General features: G+C 61.2%; 1 protein-coding gene across 1 annotated transcript in view; it reads right to left on the minus strand.

The window, feature by feature from the left end:
- The window catches only part of ANKRD11 (ankyrin repeat domain containing 11), a 112,136-nt gene that overhangs the window by 20,580 nt on the left and 76,298 nt on the right, over positions 1 to 15,258 (minus strand). Inside the window, exons 3-4 of the mRNA XM_082770028.1 lie at positions 10,446 to 10,590; positions 4,019 to 4,157 (exon numbers count right to left, since the gene is read on the minus strand). Of these exons, the coding sequence (XP_082626154.1) occupies positions 4,019 to 4,157; positions 10,446 to 10,532 (226 nt within the window). The 5' untranslated portion in view covers positions 10,533 to 10,590. The remainder of the gene's footprint in view (positions 1 to 4,018; positions 4,158 to 10,445; positions 10,591 to 15,258) is intronic.

Raw genomic sequence — 15,258 nt, forward strand, 5'->3', positions numbered from 1 at the left:
GAGGCTCCGAGGCCAGATCCTGCGCTCATGCTCGCCGCTACCACGACCCGCAGCCATCCTCCACAGTGGGATGGTGCTGGTGGGGCTCTGCCTCCCCGCAGGAGGACCCTACCTGGTTCTTCAGGACCTCGGGAGCACGATGCTGCTTTCGTGTCTGGGTTTTGAAGGGGACGGATGCAGCTGAAGGGGCTGTTTGCTCCGGGGCCTCTCAGCCCACACTCTCCGCACCCGCCCTCTGCCCGTGCTCCCCCATCCCACAAAGCTGAGATGCCAAATGCCACCAGACCACAGCTGAGGCTGATGGCACTGATTTTAACCCTGATAGCACGGGAGGGAACCCAACCTGCTGCCCCCCTCCTCCAGGGCAGGAGCCACCTCCTGCTCCGTGCCCGGCACCGCACCGGGACCCCGACCCGCGCCGTGCCCGTCCCCACCAGCACTGCCTGCGGTGCCACTTGCTTCAGCTCACACCCCAGTAACTCCAACACCAAGTGGTGCTCAGAAATCCCATAACCCAAAGCCACAGCGCTACCAAACCACACGGTGTCCACCCCTCACAGCCTGGCCAGGAGCTGGAAGCAGCGGGAGCTGCGCTGGAGGCAGCAATGAGGAATGCAAAATCCCTCCTGCCCCGGCACCCCTCCGGCCCCTGCACCCTCCTCTCCTGCTTCTCCAAGTCCCCTCTTGCCCCCCCAAACCCTTTTTGCCCCCCCCGACCCCTCCTGTCCCCCCCTCCACCGCTGGCTGCCCTCGTTCCCCCTGCAGGAGGTGTTGAGGAGAGCTCAGTTGTGCAAAGCCCTCGGCTCCAGCACGAGAGCTGCCAGAGAAACCGAAGTCTGCGTGACCAAACGGTTCAAAATTAGAATTTCTCTGGTGTTCGGGGAACTTTAAAAGTGAGGCATTTGTTTCTGCAGCAACGCCGCTGAGGCCAGGGCTGCGCAGCTCAGCCGTGATGCGCTCCCACACGGAGCAGCGCACGCTGCACTCAGTGCACGGCTGCACCAGCGAGCACAGGCACAGGACGGCTCCTCCGCCTGTGATTTTGAGTGAGTGGATTCAAATCTGGGTGTTATTTAGCAATGGCAGGGTTTGGACACGATCTGGGCAAACCCGTGCTCTGAGTCTGCCAGCAAATGTGCAAAACCTGCCCCAGAGGTGTTGCCCTGGCCCAAGGGGCAGCGTGGAGGCAGCGGGGCTGGAGGCACCAGGAACCAGCAGCACCCTAAGGGGCACCCTAAGGCCCAGCGCCTGCCTCCCCTCCCCGGGGGTCACCCAGGGGGAGCAGCACAGCCCCGCACACCCAACCTCACCCAGGTCTTTCCAGCTCCCCGGAGAGCTCGCGGAAGCCAAAATTAACTCAAAGCGCCCTGGAGATTTTTCTGAAGCCCTACCTCTCCCCCACGATGACTAAAAGCCCGGAGACCACAGCTCCACCCTACAGGAAGCCGAGGGACTCGAGCGACAGCCCGAAATCAAGCTAAAGAGGCCGTCCCCACTACGGCTGACACAGAATCACAGAATCACTAGGGCTGGAAGAGACCTTCACGATCACCGGGTCCAACCAGCACCCCACTACGGACTCTGGCACCCTGCACATCCATAACTGTGGGGTTTTTTTTGGTGCGTGTTTATTTTAATGTCTAACCTCCTTTCGGCACGGCGCAGAAACGAGGAGCTGCACGAAGCCTCCCAGGCTGCTGGAAGTGCTGGGGAGAAGCTGGCTGCGCTCGTCTGGCTGCTGCCAGGCAGCACGTAGGCTCTCGGCGCTGTCTGGATGCGGGGAGATGCTGCACGAGGGGAGAGGAGGAAGGCAGGAGATGCTGCTCCTACAGAGCTGGATCCGAAACATGCATTCTGGAGGCTTAAAGACTCATGTACATTTTTTTTCCCTCGTGAGGACAGCGGCTGCACGGTGCTAGGGCAGTCGAGCCGCCGCAGGAAACCCAGGCAAGGCTTCACGGTAGTGCTTAAACATTTAAAGAGGGGGAAAAAAAAATCCTACTGTAGGCAAAAGAGCCCTCTCCCGGTTCCCACATCCTTACAGCTGAATTTCACGTGGCTGTGGAGCAGCCCAGCGAAAGCGTCCTCAGGCAAACATGAAAGCCCGCGTGTGGAGGCCCAGGAAATGCGGCTGCGTTGCACAAATCCCCCACGGTCAGCCCCACAACGGGCACGGCCAGGGCTGATGTTGCAATCCCACTTCTCACAGCGGCTGAAATCGAAGTTTAGGAAGGGAAGAGAAAAAGCAGCCCCTGCTCAGGGCAGCAGGGCGCAGCTCCCTTGCTCGAGACCAAAGCTTTGTCCTTCGTCCTCCAGCTGTGTGCCAGCAGGACGTGGCTGGGGGGTGCTGTGGGACACTGACTGACCCCACACAGGCTTGGGGGCACCTCTCCGGCCCCGTGTGAGGTGGGCAACCCTTGTGCAGCCACAAACAGGCCTCTCCCCTGAGGGAAAGCCCTCCTCGAGCCCATCCGAGGAGGAGAAGGACCCCACGGTCACAGCAGGGTGGTGCCAGAGGGGAGCACGGTGCCGCGGAGCCTCTCCCACCTCAGGCATCTGGATCCTGGAGGAAAAGACCTCGGAGCAGAGCAAGCAGCTCCTGCTCAGCATCGGCCTGGCTCTGCGTGCCGTGCATCTGCAGCTCCCCGCCGCTATCTCCTCGCCAGGGGCTGAGTCACTTCCTCTCTCTGGTCTCGACCAAATCGGCTGCTGATGACTCGCCCACACCTTGCCAGCCTCTGTCGAGCCCCCGTTTGTCTCTCACGTGCCTTCGAGCCCAGCTCCCCTGCCCACGGCTCGGCCGAGCCCCGGAGGGGACGGGGAAGATGCATCTGACACGACCCTCTCCTGGTAGCAGCACCGGGCTGTCCCTGCCCGCCTGCTCCTTCTCCATTTTTTCCTTCTTGATGCCTCCGGCAGCACCATTTCTAACACTGCCACAGCCAGAAGGAGCCCCGAGCCCTCTGCACAGCAGACACCTGCTGCTGGTCCCCCAGGAAGCAGGCTGGCAGAGCCTGGCTGTGACATCCCGGTGACCGCAAGGGCCAGGCAGCCCTTCATGAAGTGAGTTCGGGTTTAAAACCCCACTGAGTGCTGCACGTGGTTCAGAAACCACATCAGCACTGCCGTGCCCCGGCACCCAGAGGCGAAGCTCCTGCACGCACCCAGGGAGCACAGCGCGCTGTGCACCGGAGCCAACCCCAGCCAAAAACCTCCCTGTGCCCCTGCGCATCCCTGGGGAGCGAGCTGGGGGCCCCCAGCCCAGGCTCCCTCTGGTCCCAGAGGGCTGGGGGCTGCCCTCCATCCCACAGCCTCACACTGCGGCGTATTCACCCCGTGATGCTCTCGCCCATCCGCACACCAAGAACACCGCCGTGATGCTCCACGCAGACAAATGCCATTCAGCTGGCGTTCAGCTCTGCCAATTCAGGTTTTGAAGCTTTCTCTCAGGACACGGAGTTCAGCAGCTGACAGGAGAATTACCACTCGGCCAGCCCCGAGGACGCACCGCCACCACCGCGTGTCCTCGCTGCCCAGCGCGGGAGCTGCGCGGCCACGACAGCGCTCGGGACCTTCCCAAATTTGCCCTCCCAGCTTCCAAAACAGAGGAAACTGTTTTTTTTTTTTTGCTTTTAGAGGGAACTCGGCTTTGCTCCCTGATTTCCAAGCTCGCACTGCAAGGCTCAGTGCTGCTCCTCGGCCAGCCGGAGCCACAGCTCGCCAGCTGGGTTAGGGAGAACCAGCAGAGAGCTGACCACCAGCCCAGGACGGGGTTTCTCCCCCCCCCAGAGCCATCCCCGGTGCCATTAGGTGTGTTACTGAGAACACGAGGGCCCAGATCCGCTCAGCTCCCGACATCTCAGGAGCTCTCCTCTTGCTCAGCACCTTTCCCTCCGGTTACAGAACCGCAGGAGGTGTGGAGCAGCGCTCCAGTACGGACGGGTGAACGTCGGGTGCCACGGGCATCCCACCAGCCCCACTGCTCCCGTCTCCACGGCGGGGTTTGCGCTTCCTGTACCTGTATCTGAGTCCTTTTGATCTCCATTTGTTCCGACAGTGAAAGGCAACTTGCGCTTCGTGGCCCTCTCTTTCACCTCTTTGCCGCCATCACTCCGGTCCAACTTGGGAGTCTTGGTTAGAGAAACTTTATCTTTATCCTGGGAAGAGAAAGCAGACAGCAGGTTAGCAGTGTTAGCGAGCACCTTCCCCAAACCATGGAGGGGCCGACTGCCACCCCAACCTCCTGACACACTTTTCCTCCCCTTCCCGCAGGGCTGGGGGTGTGCATGCAGCAGAAACGAGTCCCCCTGCAGCCACAGGGGAAAGAAATGGCTTTTGTCCTCTGGAAGGGAGAGGGAGGAAGGGGCACCGAGGGCTGGCACAGCAGCCAGCACTGCCAGCCCCATCCTCTACCCACTCATCGAGACCAAAAAATGGTTTGTGGTGGCTGAGGCACCGCTCTGAGCCCCCCAGCAGGTAAACCCGCTTCTGAAGGGAGGGCAGCACAGGTTGAAGGATTTAGCTGCTTAATGCTAAGCTTCTTCCTACTGGGATTTTAAGAGGAAAAGCTACCTCGAGCACAAAGCCACCGCGAGCGCGCACGAAGGCGCGGGAAGCGACGCAGGCGGCGGGGGAGCAGTGAGAAAGCTGGTGCAGAACTGAAACTTCTGGGGCTCCACGCGCTGAGAACGCGCACAGACGAAGTCACGCAGTTGCAGCTTTTGCATTTCAGAAGCTATCCGCTCAGGCATCCGCTCCCAGTTTCACCCCTGTGCCGCTGCCCTAAAAGCGAGGCCAAACCGAGCGGTTTCCGTGATTTCAAACAAAACCTCGACCCCAGGCTCTAGGTACGAAGTTAGATGAAATAAAGAACCTTAATGTTTCAGATCATACAAGAGCATCGCTGGCAGCCAGCAGAAATTCCTGCATTTAGAGACGCCAGCCAGGCTGCCTGCAGCCGACTCCTGGCAGGTGGCTCCTGCGTCAGCCTTCACGAGGCCACGGCGACACCGCACACATCGCTCCTTCCTCCTCCTCGGCTGCACTCGCAACGCTCAGCCTCCTCATCCACGTTCCAGTGCAACGCTAAGGCCTGAAAAAATGGGGCTGGGAATCCCTTTTTTGGTAAAGCAAGCTAAAGGGACCTAGCTGAGAGCTCAGCAGCCCGATTCCTGCTGGCGGAGCGGCTGGCGGGGCTGGAGCCGGGCACGCTCCACCGCAGGCACCGCCACCGCCCGTCCTCCTCCTCTTCCTCACGCAGCTGCCCAAGGTTTCATCTAAACACCACGTGCTCCAGTGCTGTTGTCTGATTTTTTCTGACCTGGACAAAACTAGGTTTGCACCACGAAGGTGCCGGCTGCGCACCGCTGCTCTCACCAGTCCCGAGCAGCTCGGGCAGGGCAACGAGGCCAGGGAGCGGCAGCGGCTCGCAGCCAGAACCCAGAGAGAATGGGGAGAGGTCGGCCTCTCCGCAGCCCCTCCCCAAATTCCTCCTCATCTAACTGAAGCCCACAGCCAGCCCTCCCACCGACCACCTTCCAGGAATGCCTCGATGCAAGGAGGCCAATTTGCCCTTTTCCTCCCCAATTCAACGCAAGCTCCGACAGCAACGCTGCGCTGCGCATCCCCGGCTCAGCACCCAGGCAGCAGTGGTGCTGAGCTGCCCTCTCTGGGTGGGAACAACAGCGAGGGCACGGCCCCAGCGTGCACCTCAGAAACTGCCACGGCACTTCCAGGATTCCCCAGCCCGGCACCTCTACCCCTGCCAGGCAGGGCTGGGACAAGGGCGCAGCACCGGGGCTGCCCACGCAGCAGCAGCAGCAGCAGCCGTGCAGTGCAGGCTCAGAGCCCTGCACTCCCAGCACCTCTTCCACTGCTGGAGGCCCATTTGGGAGTCTCGTGCCCAACACCGATGGCTCTGGTCGGCCAGGTCCATGTGGTGGCAGCTCGCAGCGAGGCGGGTGCTTCTGGAGGGCTCCAAAGGTACCGATCACATCTGGTGCTTCTCAGGTGGTGCTGAGCACCTCGGCAGCTGTGCTCGCTGTCTGTAGCTCCTGTTCCTCACCCGGACCTTTCAGGCTGCTTTTCCCACCCGGTATTTAAGTACAAACAAACCTTTTGCCTGCTTTTGCAGCAGGAGGCCAGGATGCAGTCCAGCCCCTGGCACCCCATGGCGGGATTTCCTCGACTCCGCGCGCTTCTCCCAGACATCAGCTCCACGGTGAGAACTCCAGCGAGAGGTCAGTTGTGCTGAGCACAAAAAACGCGGCTCTTTTGTTTGTAACCTTCAAAGGGAGCGCAGCTGGAGCGCACCCGCCGTGTCCTCCACTGCCTGGGAGGCTCGCAGCCCACCTTGGGAGGCTGCAAGGGGGCTGCAAGGACCAAAGGAGCAAAGCGCAAAAAGGAGCGTGGCAGAAGCAAGCTGAAATCTGCCAACTGTTACTGGCAACAACTTGTTTAAAGCCTACCTGCTCTAAAACTCCCTCAATCCGCTGGGCTTTGCTCACTGTTGAGGTGCTAAAGCCTGAGCCTGCAGGCGGGGGGGCTGCAGGGACTAGAAGCCGGGTCAGTCGTTCGCTGCATGACTGCTGAGTGGGAGCTCTGCACGCTCAGGAACGAGAAAAAGCACGGCACAGGTAAACATGCAGCTCATTCTACAAAGTTATTGCAACCTTGTTAAGAACTCCCCACTAAAGGAGAGACAAAGAAGAAGGGAATTGGGCAAAAAACCCGTTCCCAGACGCAGAGAGCCCGGCGTGGAAATGGAACTGGCTGCATGAGTCCCGACGCCGGGCAAGCTCGGGCAGCGCTCCATCTGCATTCGCCCTCACGCGCAGAGCTGCTGAGCCAGCCAGGCCGGCAGAATTAACCACGAGGAACCAGGGAAGCGGCGGCAGTCCCGGCCCCGCTTTGAAGATTAATTTGTTCAGCAGCACGATGGTAACCTTTCATTCTAGCTGGAGCAAGGAAGATCCAAACTTTGCTCCCCGGAAAGCAGTGGCCGGCTGAGGCAGCTTGCAGAGGTTGCAGCGAAGCCACCGCGGAGGAATGAAGGCAGCTTGGAGAGGAACGTTCCTGAAGATAATGTCTGCTTTCGTTTTCTTATTTTAAGCTTTACTTCTGTAATTATTTCCAATCTCGTAACGAAGAACGCAGTTCTTTTCTTGAGTAAAAGCCGTTTTCACTTTTAGGTCATCTCGCATCTCGGCTAAGCTGTGATTCACCCGAGAGGTGCAAGAATCGGGTTTCACGGAAGGAACAAATCCAAATGAATCGATGCTGCAGAGAAATGAGTAGCAGCACCCACGTGCAACGCAGGCTCTCGGCGGTCGGGTGCCTCTTGCTGGTGGCCGGGGAGGGAGCTGGGGGCACGGGGGGCACGGCTGAGAGCTCCACAACGAGAGCAGGTTCCCCTTTGTCAGTGCTAAGAAAAGACACCTTGCAAAGGGGACACAGCAGACCGTGACTTCAGGAGAAATCCCCTACCGCCACGTTACGGTATTAGTAAGATTTACTGTATGAATACAAGGAGTTACGACGTGAAGCCACCTCGAGACTGGCTTGCTACAGCAAAAGGGTGCACCACGAATTGCTGCCGGGCGCCACGCGTTGGAGCAGGGGGCAGGGTGCTCAGCAGCACCGTGCTGGCTCCTCTTCTCACAAACATCTCTGATCAGCGCAGTCTGCTCGGGTCATCTGTGCCATGTATGAACTAACGCCACTTTCTATCCTCATGCACGGCTCACTCTAGGCCTCCTGACTATCCAAACTCAGTTTTTTTTCAGGGCAAAAATAACCACGTAGCTCTTTTAGATGCAAAATTCTCGGAGAGTCACGCACAACCCTGTGCAAGCCAATGTGGACACCCAGCAGAGAAGTGTGGTGAGTCCACAGCTGGCTTTCCAGGCAGGGCCGGGTACCTGCAGCCTCCTCCTCCTCTGCCCGTTCAGCAGAGCGGTGCCGTCGGTGCCTGCAGACCCTCAGGACTGCTGCCTCTGCTGCCGAGCGCGGCGCCCGTGCTGTGCTCTCGCGGCACCACCAGCAGAACCTGACTCACATCCCAGCCGCTTATGCAAAGCCTTGCGTGGAAATCCCCGGCGCCCTTTGTTCTCCAAAACGAGTTGAAAGTGTTTCAGGTTGCACAAGCCAGCAGCGAGCAGGACAAGAGGCAGCGGCGACGCGGGAAGCCGGGAGGACCACGCGTGCTGCCGGAGGTGCGCAGCACACGCAGCCGTGCAGCAGGCACGCGATGCTGGGAGCTTCCCTCAAGTCACACAGCAGCAGCACAGCGTCGTTTCCCAGCCAGTCCCACCGGGGAGCAGAGGAGGGTTCGTGCCCTGCAGTATGCGTGGGGACGGGCAGAATTCACCTGGCCACCAAGAGGACGTGTGGGATGTGGTGGAGCCACCGCGTCCCCGGGGGCCTTTCCAAAACCAGGGGACGGCGTGTGAAGTTTCAGGCAGTCTGAACACGTCACGATTGAGGCTGCAACAAAGCATTCACAGCGTGGAGAGGACTGGATCTGAATTCCTTCGGGGAGGCTCTGGCGGGAGCCGAGTCCCCTCCAGCCACCGGGGGCTGCTCGGCCTCACCCACATCTGGCTCAAAGCACCCACGTGCCCCGCGCTCTGTGCGGCACCAGGAGCCCCAGCAGGCAGGCAGGGAGGCAGGGAGGCTCCCCTTCCTCTGCTGGAAGCAGGACAAGGGGGGAGAAAAAGAGCAAACCCCAAACCCAGGCCCAGCACCGTCCTGCTCCGTGTTCAGTCCGAGCCTGCAGCGAAGGCGCACGTCAAGCATTTCCCCCCCCCGGACAGAAATCCCCTGCCGCAGCCCACAGCGAGCTGTGTGGGACCCGGGCACGTCAGGAAATGGTTTCGACGAGGGCTCTCGTCCTCGCTGGGGCTCTGCGGAGCCGCGGCAGACGCGGAATTACTCATATAAGGCGCGCATACTTCTCAGCAGCTCTTTGGGCCGTGCCGGAGCCGGCGGCTGAGGGCCGGGCAGGGCTGAGCACAGCAGCAGCCCTTATAAGGCCCCGCCGGGCTGCAGAGGCCACCAGCGGGGCCCCCCCGGGCCCTGACAGCCAGGAGGGGCTCGCCCTCGCCCCCAGCTCTCCAGCAGAAAGGCACAGAGGCTCCAGTGCCAAGGGGCAGGGCCCAAGCGTGCCAATTCCGTCCCGTGCCCGCGCTGAGGCGGTGGTGAAGGAGAGCCCGGGGGCCCCCCCGTGCCAAGTTGCCAGCTCGGCCTTTGTGAGTGTTGATAAAGGCGAGATAAATCCAGAGCAGTGGCCTCCGTGGCAGGCAGGTACAGCGGCGGGGCCGAGGGCCGCGTGCTCTCGCCCTGAGTCACCGCAGCCCAGCGCCAGCGGGACACGGGGCGAGGCGCTGCGCCACGGCACCACGGGGGCTGGGGGAGAAACCCCGAGAGCTCTGCTGAGAGCGGAACCGAGGAGCAGGAGGGCTGCTCCCCATCCCTGCTGAGGCCTTTCGACGTTAAGCAGGATGTTATTCGTGCCCGAGTCATTTTGCTGGAGGATCTCTCCAGCTCCCTGCCCGTAAATAACACGCGGCCTCCGAGCTGCGGGCGCAGGAGGATGGGCGCTGACTCACAGCACCACCGATCCGCTCCCTCCCGACGCACCTGCGCCCACAAAAAGCTCCTGACGTGGCACCACAAAGCCCGGATCTGCCTTCCCTGGGCTCCAGGTAAATGCTGGTGCCTCCCCGGGTGGGAGCAGCGAACCCCTCGGCGTGGATCCCAGAGCAGATCTGCACGCACGCGCGGCAGCAGAAAGGGGAACGGGGCCGATGCCACGAGCGTGCTCGAAACCTGCATTTCTGCCTGGGATTTCCCCGCTGCTTGTTTGTCATTTCCCTCCTCCCGTCAATAACACGACCTCACGCCCCGAGCACAGAAGCAGCGCTGCCAGCAGCACCCGTCGGAGCCGGGGGAAGGGGCAGAGCACGAGCTGTGGCACCGTGGCTGTGACAGAGCTCAGCGCCACGGCCGGGGATGCCAAACGCTCCCCGGGGAGTGCCAAGGAGCAGGAGCAAGGGGGTGAAAGGGAAGGGGGTGGCGTTTGTTTCCATAGCAGAACACAAAAGGGGTGGGCTTAGATTTGTGTTTTAAGGTCTGAGTGGTTACCGGGAGCTACCCCTACGCTGGGAAGGGCCTGGAAAAGCTGCGAGGGGAGGCACAGAGCAGGTCGGGAACTAAATGAGCATCGGGGGGTGGGACAGAAGGGGAGAAGCACGATGTATTTACCCTTAGACTCAGGTCTCCTTTCAGCAGCCTCCTCTCAGGCCCAGTCAGGACCTGACCAGGCTGGGTTCAGGTGGTAGCAGCCCAAGGCAAGCTGCTGCCATCTGAAACACCGGCATGGCTTGAAGACATCAGGCACGAGGGGCAGCATCCCCACAGGAAGGCAAGTCAAGAAGCCACGCTACCTTTTTCCCCGTTTGTTTCTCCACCATGTCGTTGCTGAGAGAGAAATCTTCTGGCTGTGGTGTTTTAGAACACCCACCCTTGGGCATCGTTCTGCCTTCCTTACTTGATCTTCATTTATGCTGCCATCGCCTCATCATCAACCGTCTGTTTGGAGAGAGGAAAAGACAAGTCAGACATCACAGAGGGATAATCCACTGGGGAGAAAGAAAGGCAGGACACGTCCCGGGGGATGGACCCAGCTCTCCCCGGGCAGCAGCGGGACGGCCGAGCACCTACACGTGGGTAAAACCACCGCCGGGCAGCAGCAGGCTGGGACCTGTCGCTGCAAACCCAACTTGTTTCACGTGCAAGGGAGGCCTGGAAAGGACTGTGCCCAGACAGAGCACCCTCCTCCGGCTCCTCTGCTGCAGCATCGCCCCGAGCGCACGGCCGCGGGACGGGACAGAGCCCGGCTGTGTCGGCTGAGCCCCCGGCACCGCCCGCACCTCTCCGCACCTCGCCGGATTCCCAAACCTGCTCCCCAAACACAATTCTGTGCTTTCTTCTCGGAATGAGGTTCAAAATCACCCCGAGGCAGAGTGCTCCCGTGGGCCGCGGGCTCCTCGCCCTCGCACCGGCGCGGCCGCGGCGCCTTGGCCTAGGTACGGGCGGTTCGGGGAGTAACAAAGCGCTCCCGGCTCCTGCCATGTGTTGCCTGGTTACAGGGCTGAAAAGACAACTGACAGCTGAAATACAGCGAGGCATGAGCTGGAACAGGGATCAGAAAGGCGGGCTGCAGCCAGGGCCGGCGAGGCCTTTTTAGGTGAACAAAAATATCTCCTCTCCTGAGAGCAGGGGCTAAAAAGCAGCGGTGCGGCAGCGGAGCGCGGCGCCGTGACCCGCGGCAGCTCCTGCGGCACGGCTCTGGCTGCGCCCGCACCGAGGCAGAGCAAGCATTGGGGAACTCTTCCCCAGCTAATCGCCACCTGACGAGGCTGCACATTGCGCCCATTAACTTCTGAGAACAGCGGCTGGCTCTCTGCACGGCTACAATTGCAGGAAATTGTCCAGGAACAAAGTCACGCAGGGCGGCATCACAAGACTGGGAATCCTGGGGGCGGGGAGAGGGAAGGAAAACAGAGGGAAGGGAAACAGAGGGAAGGCAGAGGGAAGGCAGAGGGAAGGCAGGAGCCTCCTGCTCGGGCTGGGCACCACAGCCCGGACCCCACGGGTCCCACGGAGCTGGGGCAGCCCCAAATGTGGGACCGGGTGCCCCACGGGGACAGCAGGCAGGGGGGCGGGCGTTGGGGGTCCCCCCGAGCAGTGTTTTGCTCAGCGCTGCCTTTTAGAAGCGCCCTGGAAATCCCGCCATCGTTCAGGCGGTTCATTTACGCTTCACAGCCTGCAGAGCCCTTTGGGTTGCTTTGTGGGTTGGGTTTTTTTGGCATTGTTGCTTTTTTTTTTTTTTTTTTTAAAGGGATTTCAGAAGCGATTCCCAGCCCCCTCCCAGCCCCGCAGCGCGGCGCAGACAGCGCGAGGAGTCCCGGGGCTGGGCGCCCTCCTCCTCCTGCAGCACCGAGGCCTCTCCACGTCCCCCTGCTGCAGGCGGTGCTGAGATTCAGCAGCCCCAGCCCTTGGCTCTCGCATGAGCAGGAGGCAAGGCGAAATCTGCCTCCCCGCATTTCTGCTCCTCATCACATCGAGCCACCGTCGCCCACCCCAAGGGATTTGCTCCAGCAGCCACCCAAAGTCCACGCAGTGGAATTTCCAGAGCCTTGAGCCTGGCGCTGGAGATCAAAGAGCACTCGGTCAAGGAGCCTCAAAGCCAACAGCTCTGCTTTCTGCCCTCCACGAGCTCGCTCTGCTCCAGCAGCCGACCCCAAAACCCAGCCCCACGCCGCCGGCGCCTTCTCGAAGCCTCTGCCCGCTCTCGCTGTCGGTGTGGCTCCCTGCAGCCGGGGCAGCCACCCCTTCACGTGGAGCTCCGGCAACCTGCTCAGCTGAGAAAAGGCCAGACGGATGCCAGATTAATTCTGCGCCCCTTCTGTTCCGCGAGCTGACTCATTACGCTTGGAAAGCTGGCTGCCTCTCCGTGTAAACAGAGCCCTGGCCTGGTTCACAGCTTGCAGGGAGGGTTGCATTTGCACAACAATTACCGACGCAGCCTCCCTGCTCGCAGGAGGTGCGGGGAGGTGAGCGCTGCGCTGCCGGGCTGGGGGGCTGCACGGCCCCGGACCCCCCCTCGGCAAAGCTGGGCCAACCCCAGCACCCCCCCAGCCTCCCTCCCCATCGCCACCGCTTCTGTTTTGTCAACAATTAACTAAGCTCCTCGAACGAGATGATTACATGTCTGCCGCACAATAAGAAGTGGGAGACCAAGTGAGCTCAACGGAATATAATCCCTCGCACTTCTCCGGGAAAACAAAGGAGCTCTTTGCCTCTGGCCGGCGGCCAGGGCGCTGCCGCGCTCCACCTTCGGCAGGGTGCGAGCCCCGTGTGCTGCACGCAGTGCCAACAGCCCCTCCGACCCGCTCGCAGCCCTTCCTGAATGTCCTGCGAGTGGCTTTTGATACCCAGTCCCCCACGTCTCCCTTGGGGTCGCCGAGGAGAGGGGCAGCAGCCCCAGGTACAGCCCCGAAGTCTCACGGCACGCACGCACGGCCGCGCGCTCCTCTCCCCATTCCCGGGGCAAGGAAGCCTTGGAAATGTTGCTGGGTTCGCCCGGGGCACGCCAAGCCCAAAGCCACACACCGAGACCAAAGGCGTCTGGGGAGGACCTCAGAAGCGCTGGTCCCAAAAGGGAAAGGAAGGAGGGGGTGGGGGGGAGCCGTCCGCACCCCCCCCTGCATTGCACCACGGGGAGCAGCGCTCGGGGAGGCCGTGCCGGCTGCTGGACGCGGCGGGGGGCGGCTGGGAAGAGGCGATGGGAGCAGCCCACACGCCCCCGAGCCCCGCAGGAGGGGAGACCCCCGGGGAGCACAGCGAGCAGAGCCACGCGGGTCAAGGTCTTCATGGCCAAAGATGAGCAATGCTCGTATTGGGGACACGCAAGAGAAAATGCAAACGGTGCCAAAGCTCCTGGTGCTGGCCCCGGGACAGCCTCGTGCCCTGTGCCCCCTGCCAGCCCCGTGCAGCTCAGCCGGGCTCCGGCCACTTCCAGCCGAAGCCACGAGGAGGAATCTCCCACCCGGGGTCCGTGCGTTGGAGCTCGCCCATCCCCTGCCAGCCTTGGGTAAGGAAGATTGTGCCGACTTCTTCAAATGCCAGACAATAAGAAAAAAAGCTGGCTGGAGGCTCTTACCCACTACAGAAAAACTCCCAACACAAGGACGGGAATTAGAGGCGCAGACGTTATTTGCGCAAATCCAACACATTTGTTTGGGCTGGAAGGGCTGGAAGAGGAACCAGCCCTGTCGAAACACGAGATTTTTAAAACTCAGGCTCCTTTTGAGGACTCTGTCCCAAAAAAAAACAACAACACGTGTCCTCAAATCTTTAAAAATAGCCTTAAGGTGACAGAGATCACATCCAGATTTTGACACCTCCACCTGCTGGGAAACGTGGGGACGGGACCAGAAGGCGAGGACTTTCACGGTGCTTCTCCATCGCCCTCCTGATCCGAGCGCTGCCAGAACTGCTGGCCGGTTGCGTGCCCAAAAGCCATCACCATCCCTTGGGCTGAGCACTGCTCACGCTGCTCCACAGATGTGCTCTCAGCTCTCCTGGCTGCCCGGTGCTGGTCCTTCCCCTGCCCCCTGGCCCCACGGTTCGTGCCGAGCGCCTCCAGCTGCCTCGCGCGCCTTCCGGGCCGAGGAACAATCGCGCTTTGTGCTGCCCTCCCGTGCAGGGAGAGTAAAGTCCGAGCTCGTCTGCCATCCGCGGCGAGCGCGGGGGCAGCAGGAGGCCGGCGAGCCGGGCAGTGCAAACACAGGTGTGCGTTTCGTTTGGCAGCCTCGCCGTGGGGGATGGCACGGGTTAGCTATGAACAAGGCACCGCAGCGCCGTGCGCGGCTCCGTGCGGCCACTGCCCGACGGGGAAAGCAGCGAGACCTCGGCATCGCCCCTGTTCTGATGGCAGCTGGCTGGAAGCAAGCTCACCGGCTGTCACATCGGGGTCACCCCGGTCCCAAAGCCCCCGGGCCCTCAGCTTCAACCCAGCTCCCTCCTTCTTGCCCCCGGGACGCTCGGTACCTCTTGTGCTGGCTTTTGGACGGGGATGCTGCTCCTTTTTGCAGGTTCTTACACAGGGAACATCTTTTCTCCCCTTTTAGTCCCTTTTCTGGCTCCTAGTGCCCGCTCCCCACCATAAATAACCTCCTTCCTTCTGCCTTTCTCAGACGTGCATCGTGCCAGCCCCACTGTGGTGGTGGGGTCACCCCTCCCAATGTGCTCACAACTGCTCGCAGCTGGCGGTCCCTGCAAGAAGAACTTCTAGCAAGAAGAACTAAAGCAGCCATCAGCATTTTGATCACTTGCAGGATGAATTCCTGGCCTTTCTTAGGCCCCTGAATAAAGCAAAGCAGCCCCAAAGCTCAGTGTGCTGAGTGGTGTGGGTCTGTGGACATGCACCCACGCCCCCGAGGGCCACAGCCAGGAGGATGCTCAGAGCCTGTCCTGAGGAGCTGAACTCCTCAGCGGTTCTCCGGCCACAACTTGCTACCCAAAACGCCCCCTCCTAGCTCAAGGCACAACCCCACGTGTCCTGTGTGAGAGCCCCAACGCTGGGCACTGGGCTGCAACCCCGGTGACAGCCCCGAGCTGTGCTGTTACACCGCGTGCTGCTCTTCAACCAGATTACGTTTGGAAAGCTCTGCCCGGCTTCCCTGGGATTCA

Source organism: Aythya marila, assembly GCF_965140915.1.
Source record: "Aythya marila genome assembly, chromosome: 12".
NCBI lineage: Eukaryota > Metazoa > Chordata > Aves > Anseriformes > Anatidae > Aythya > Aythya marila.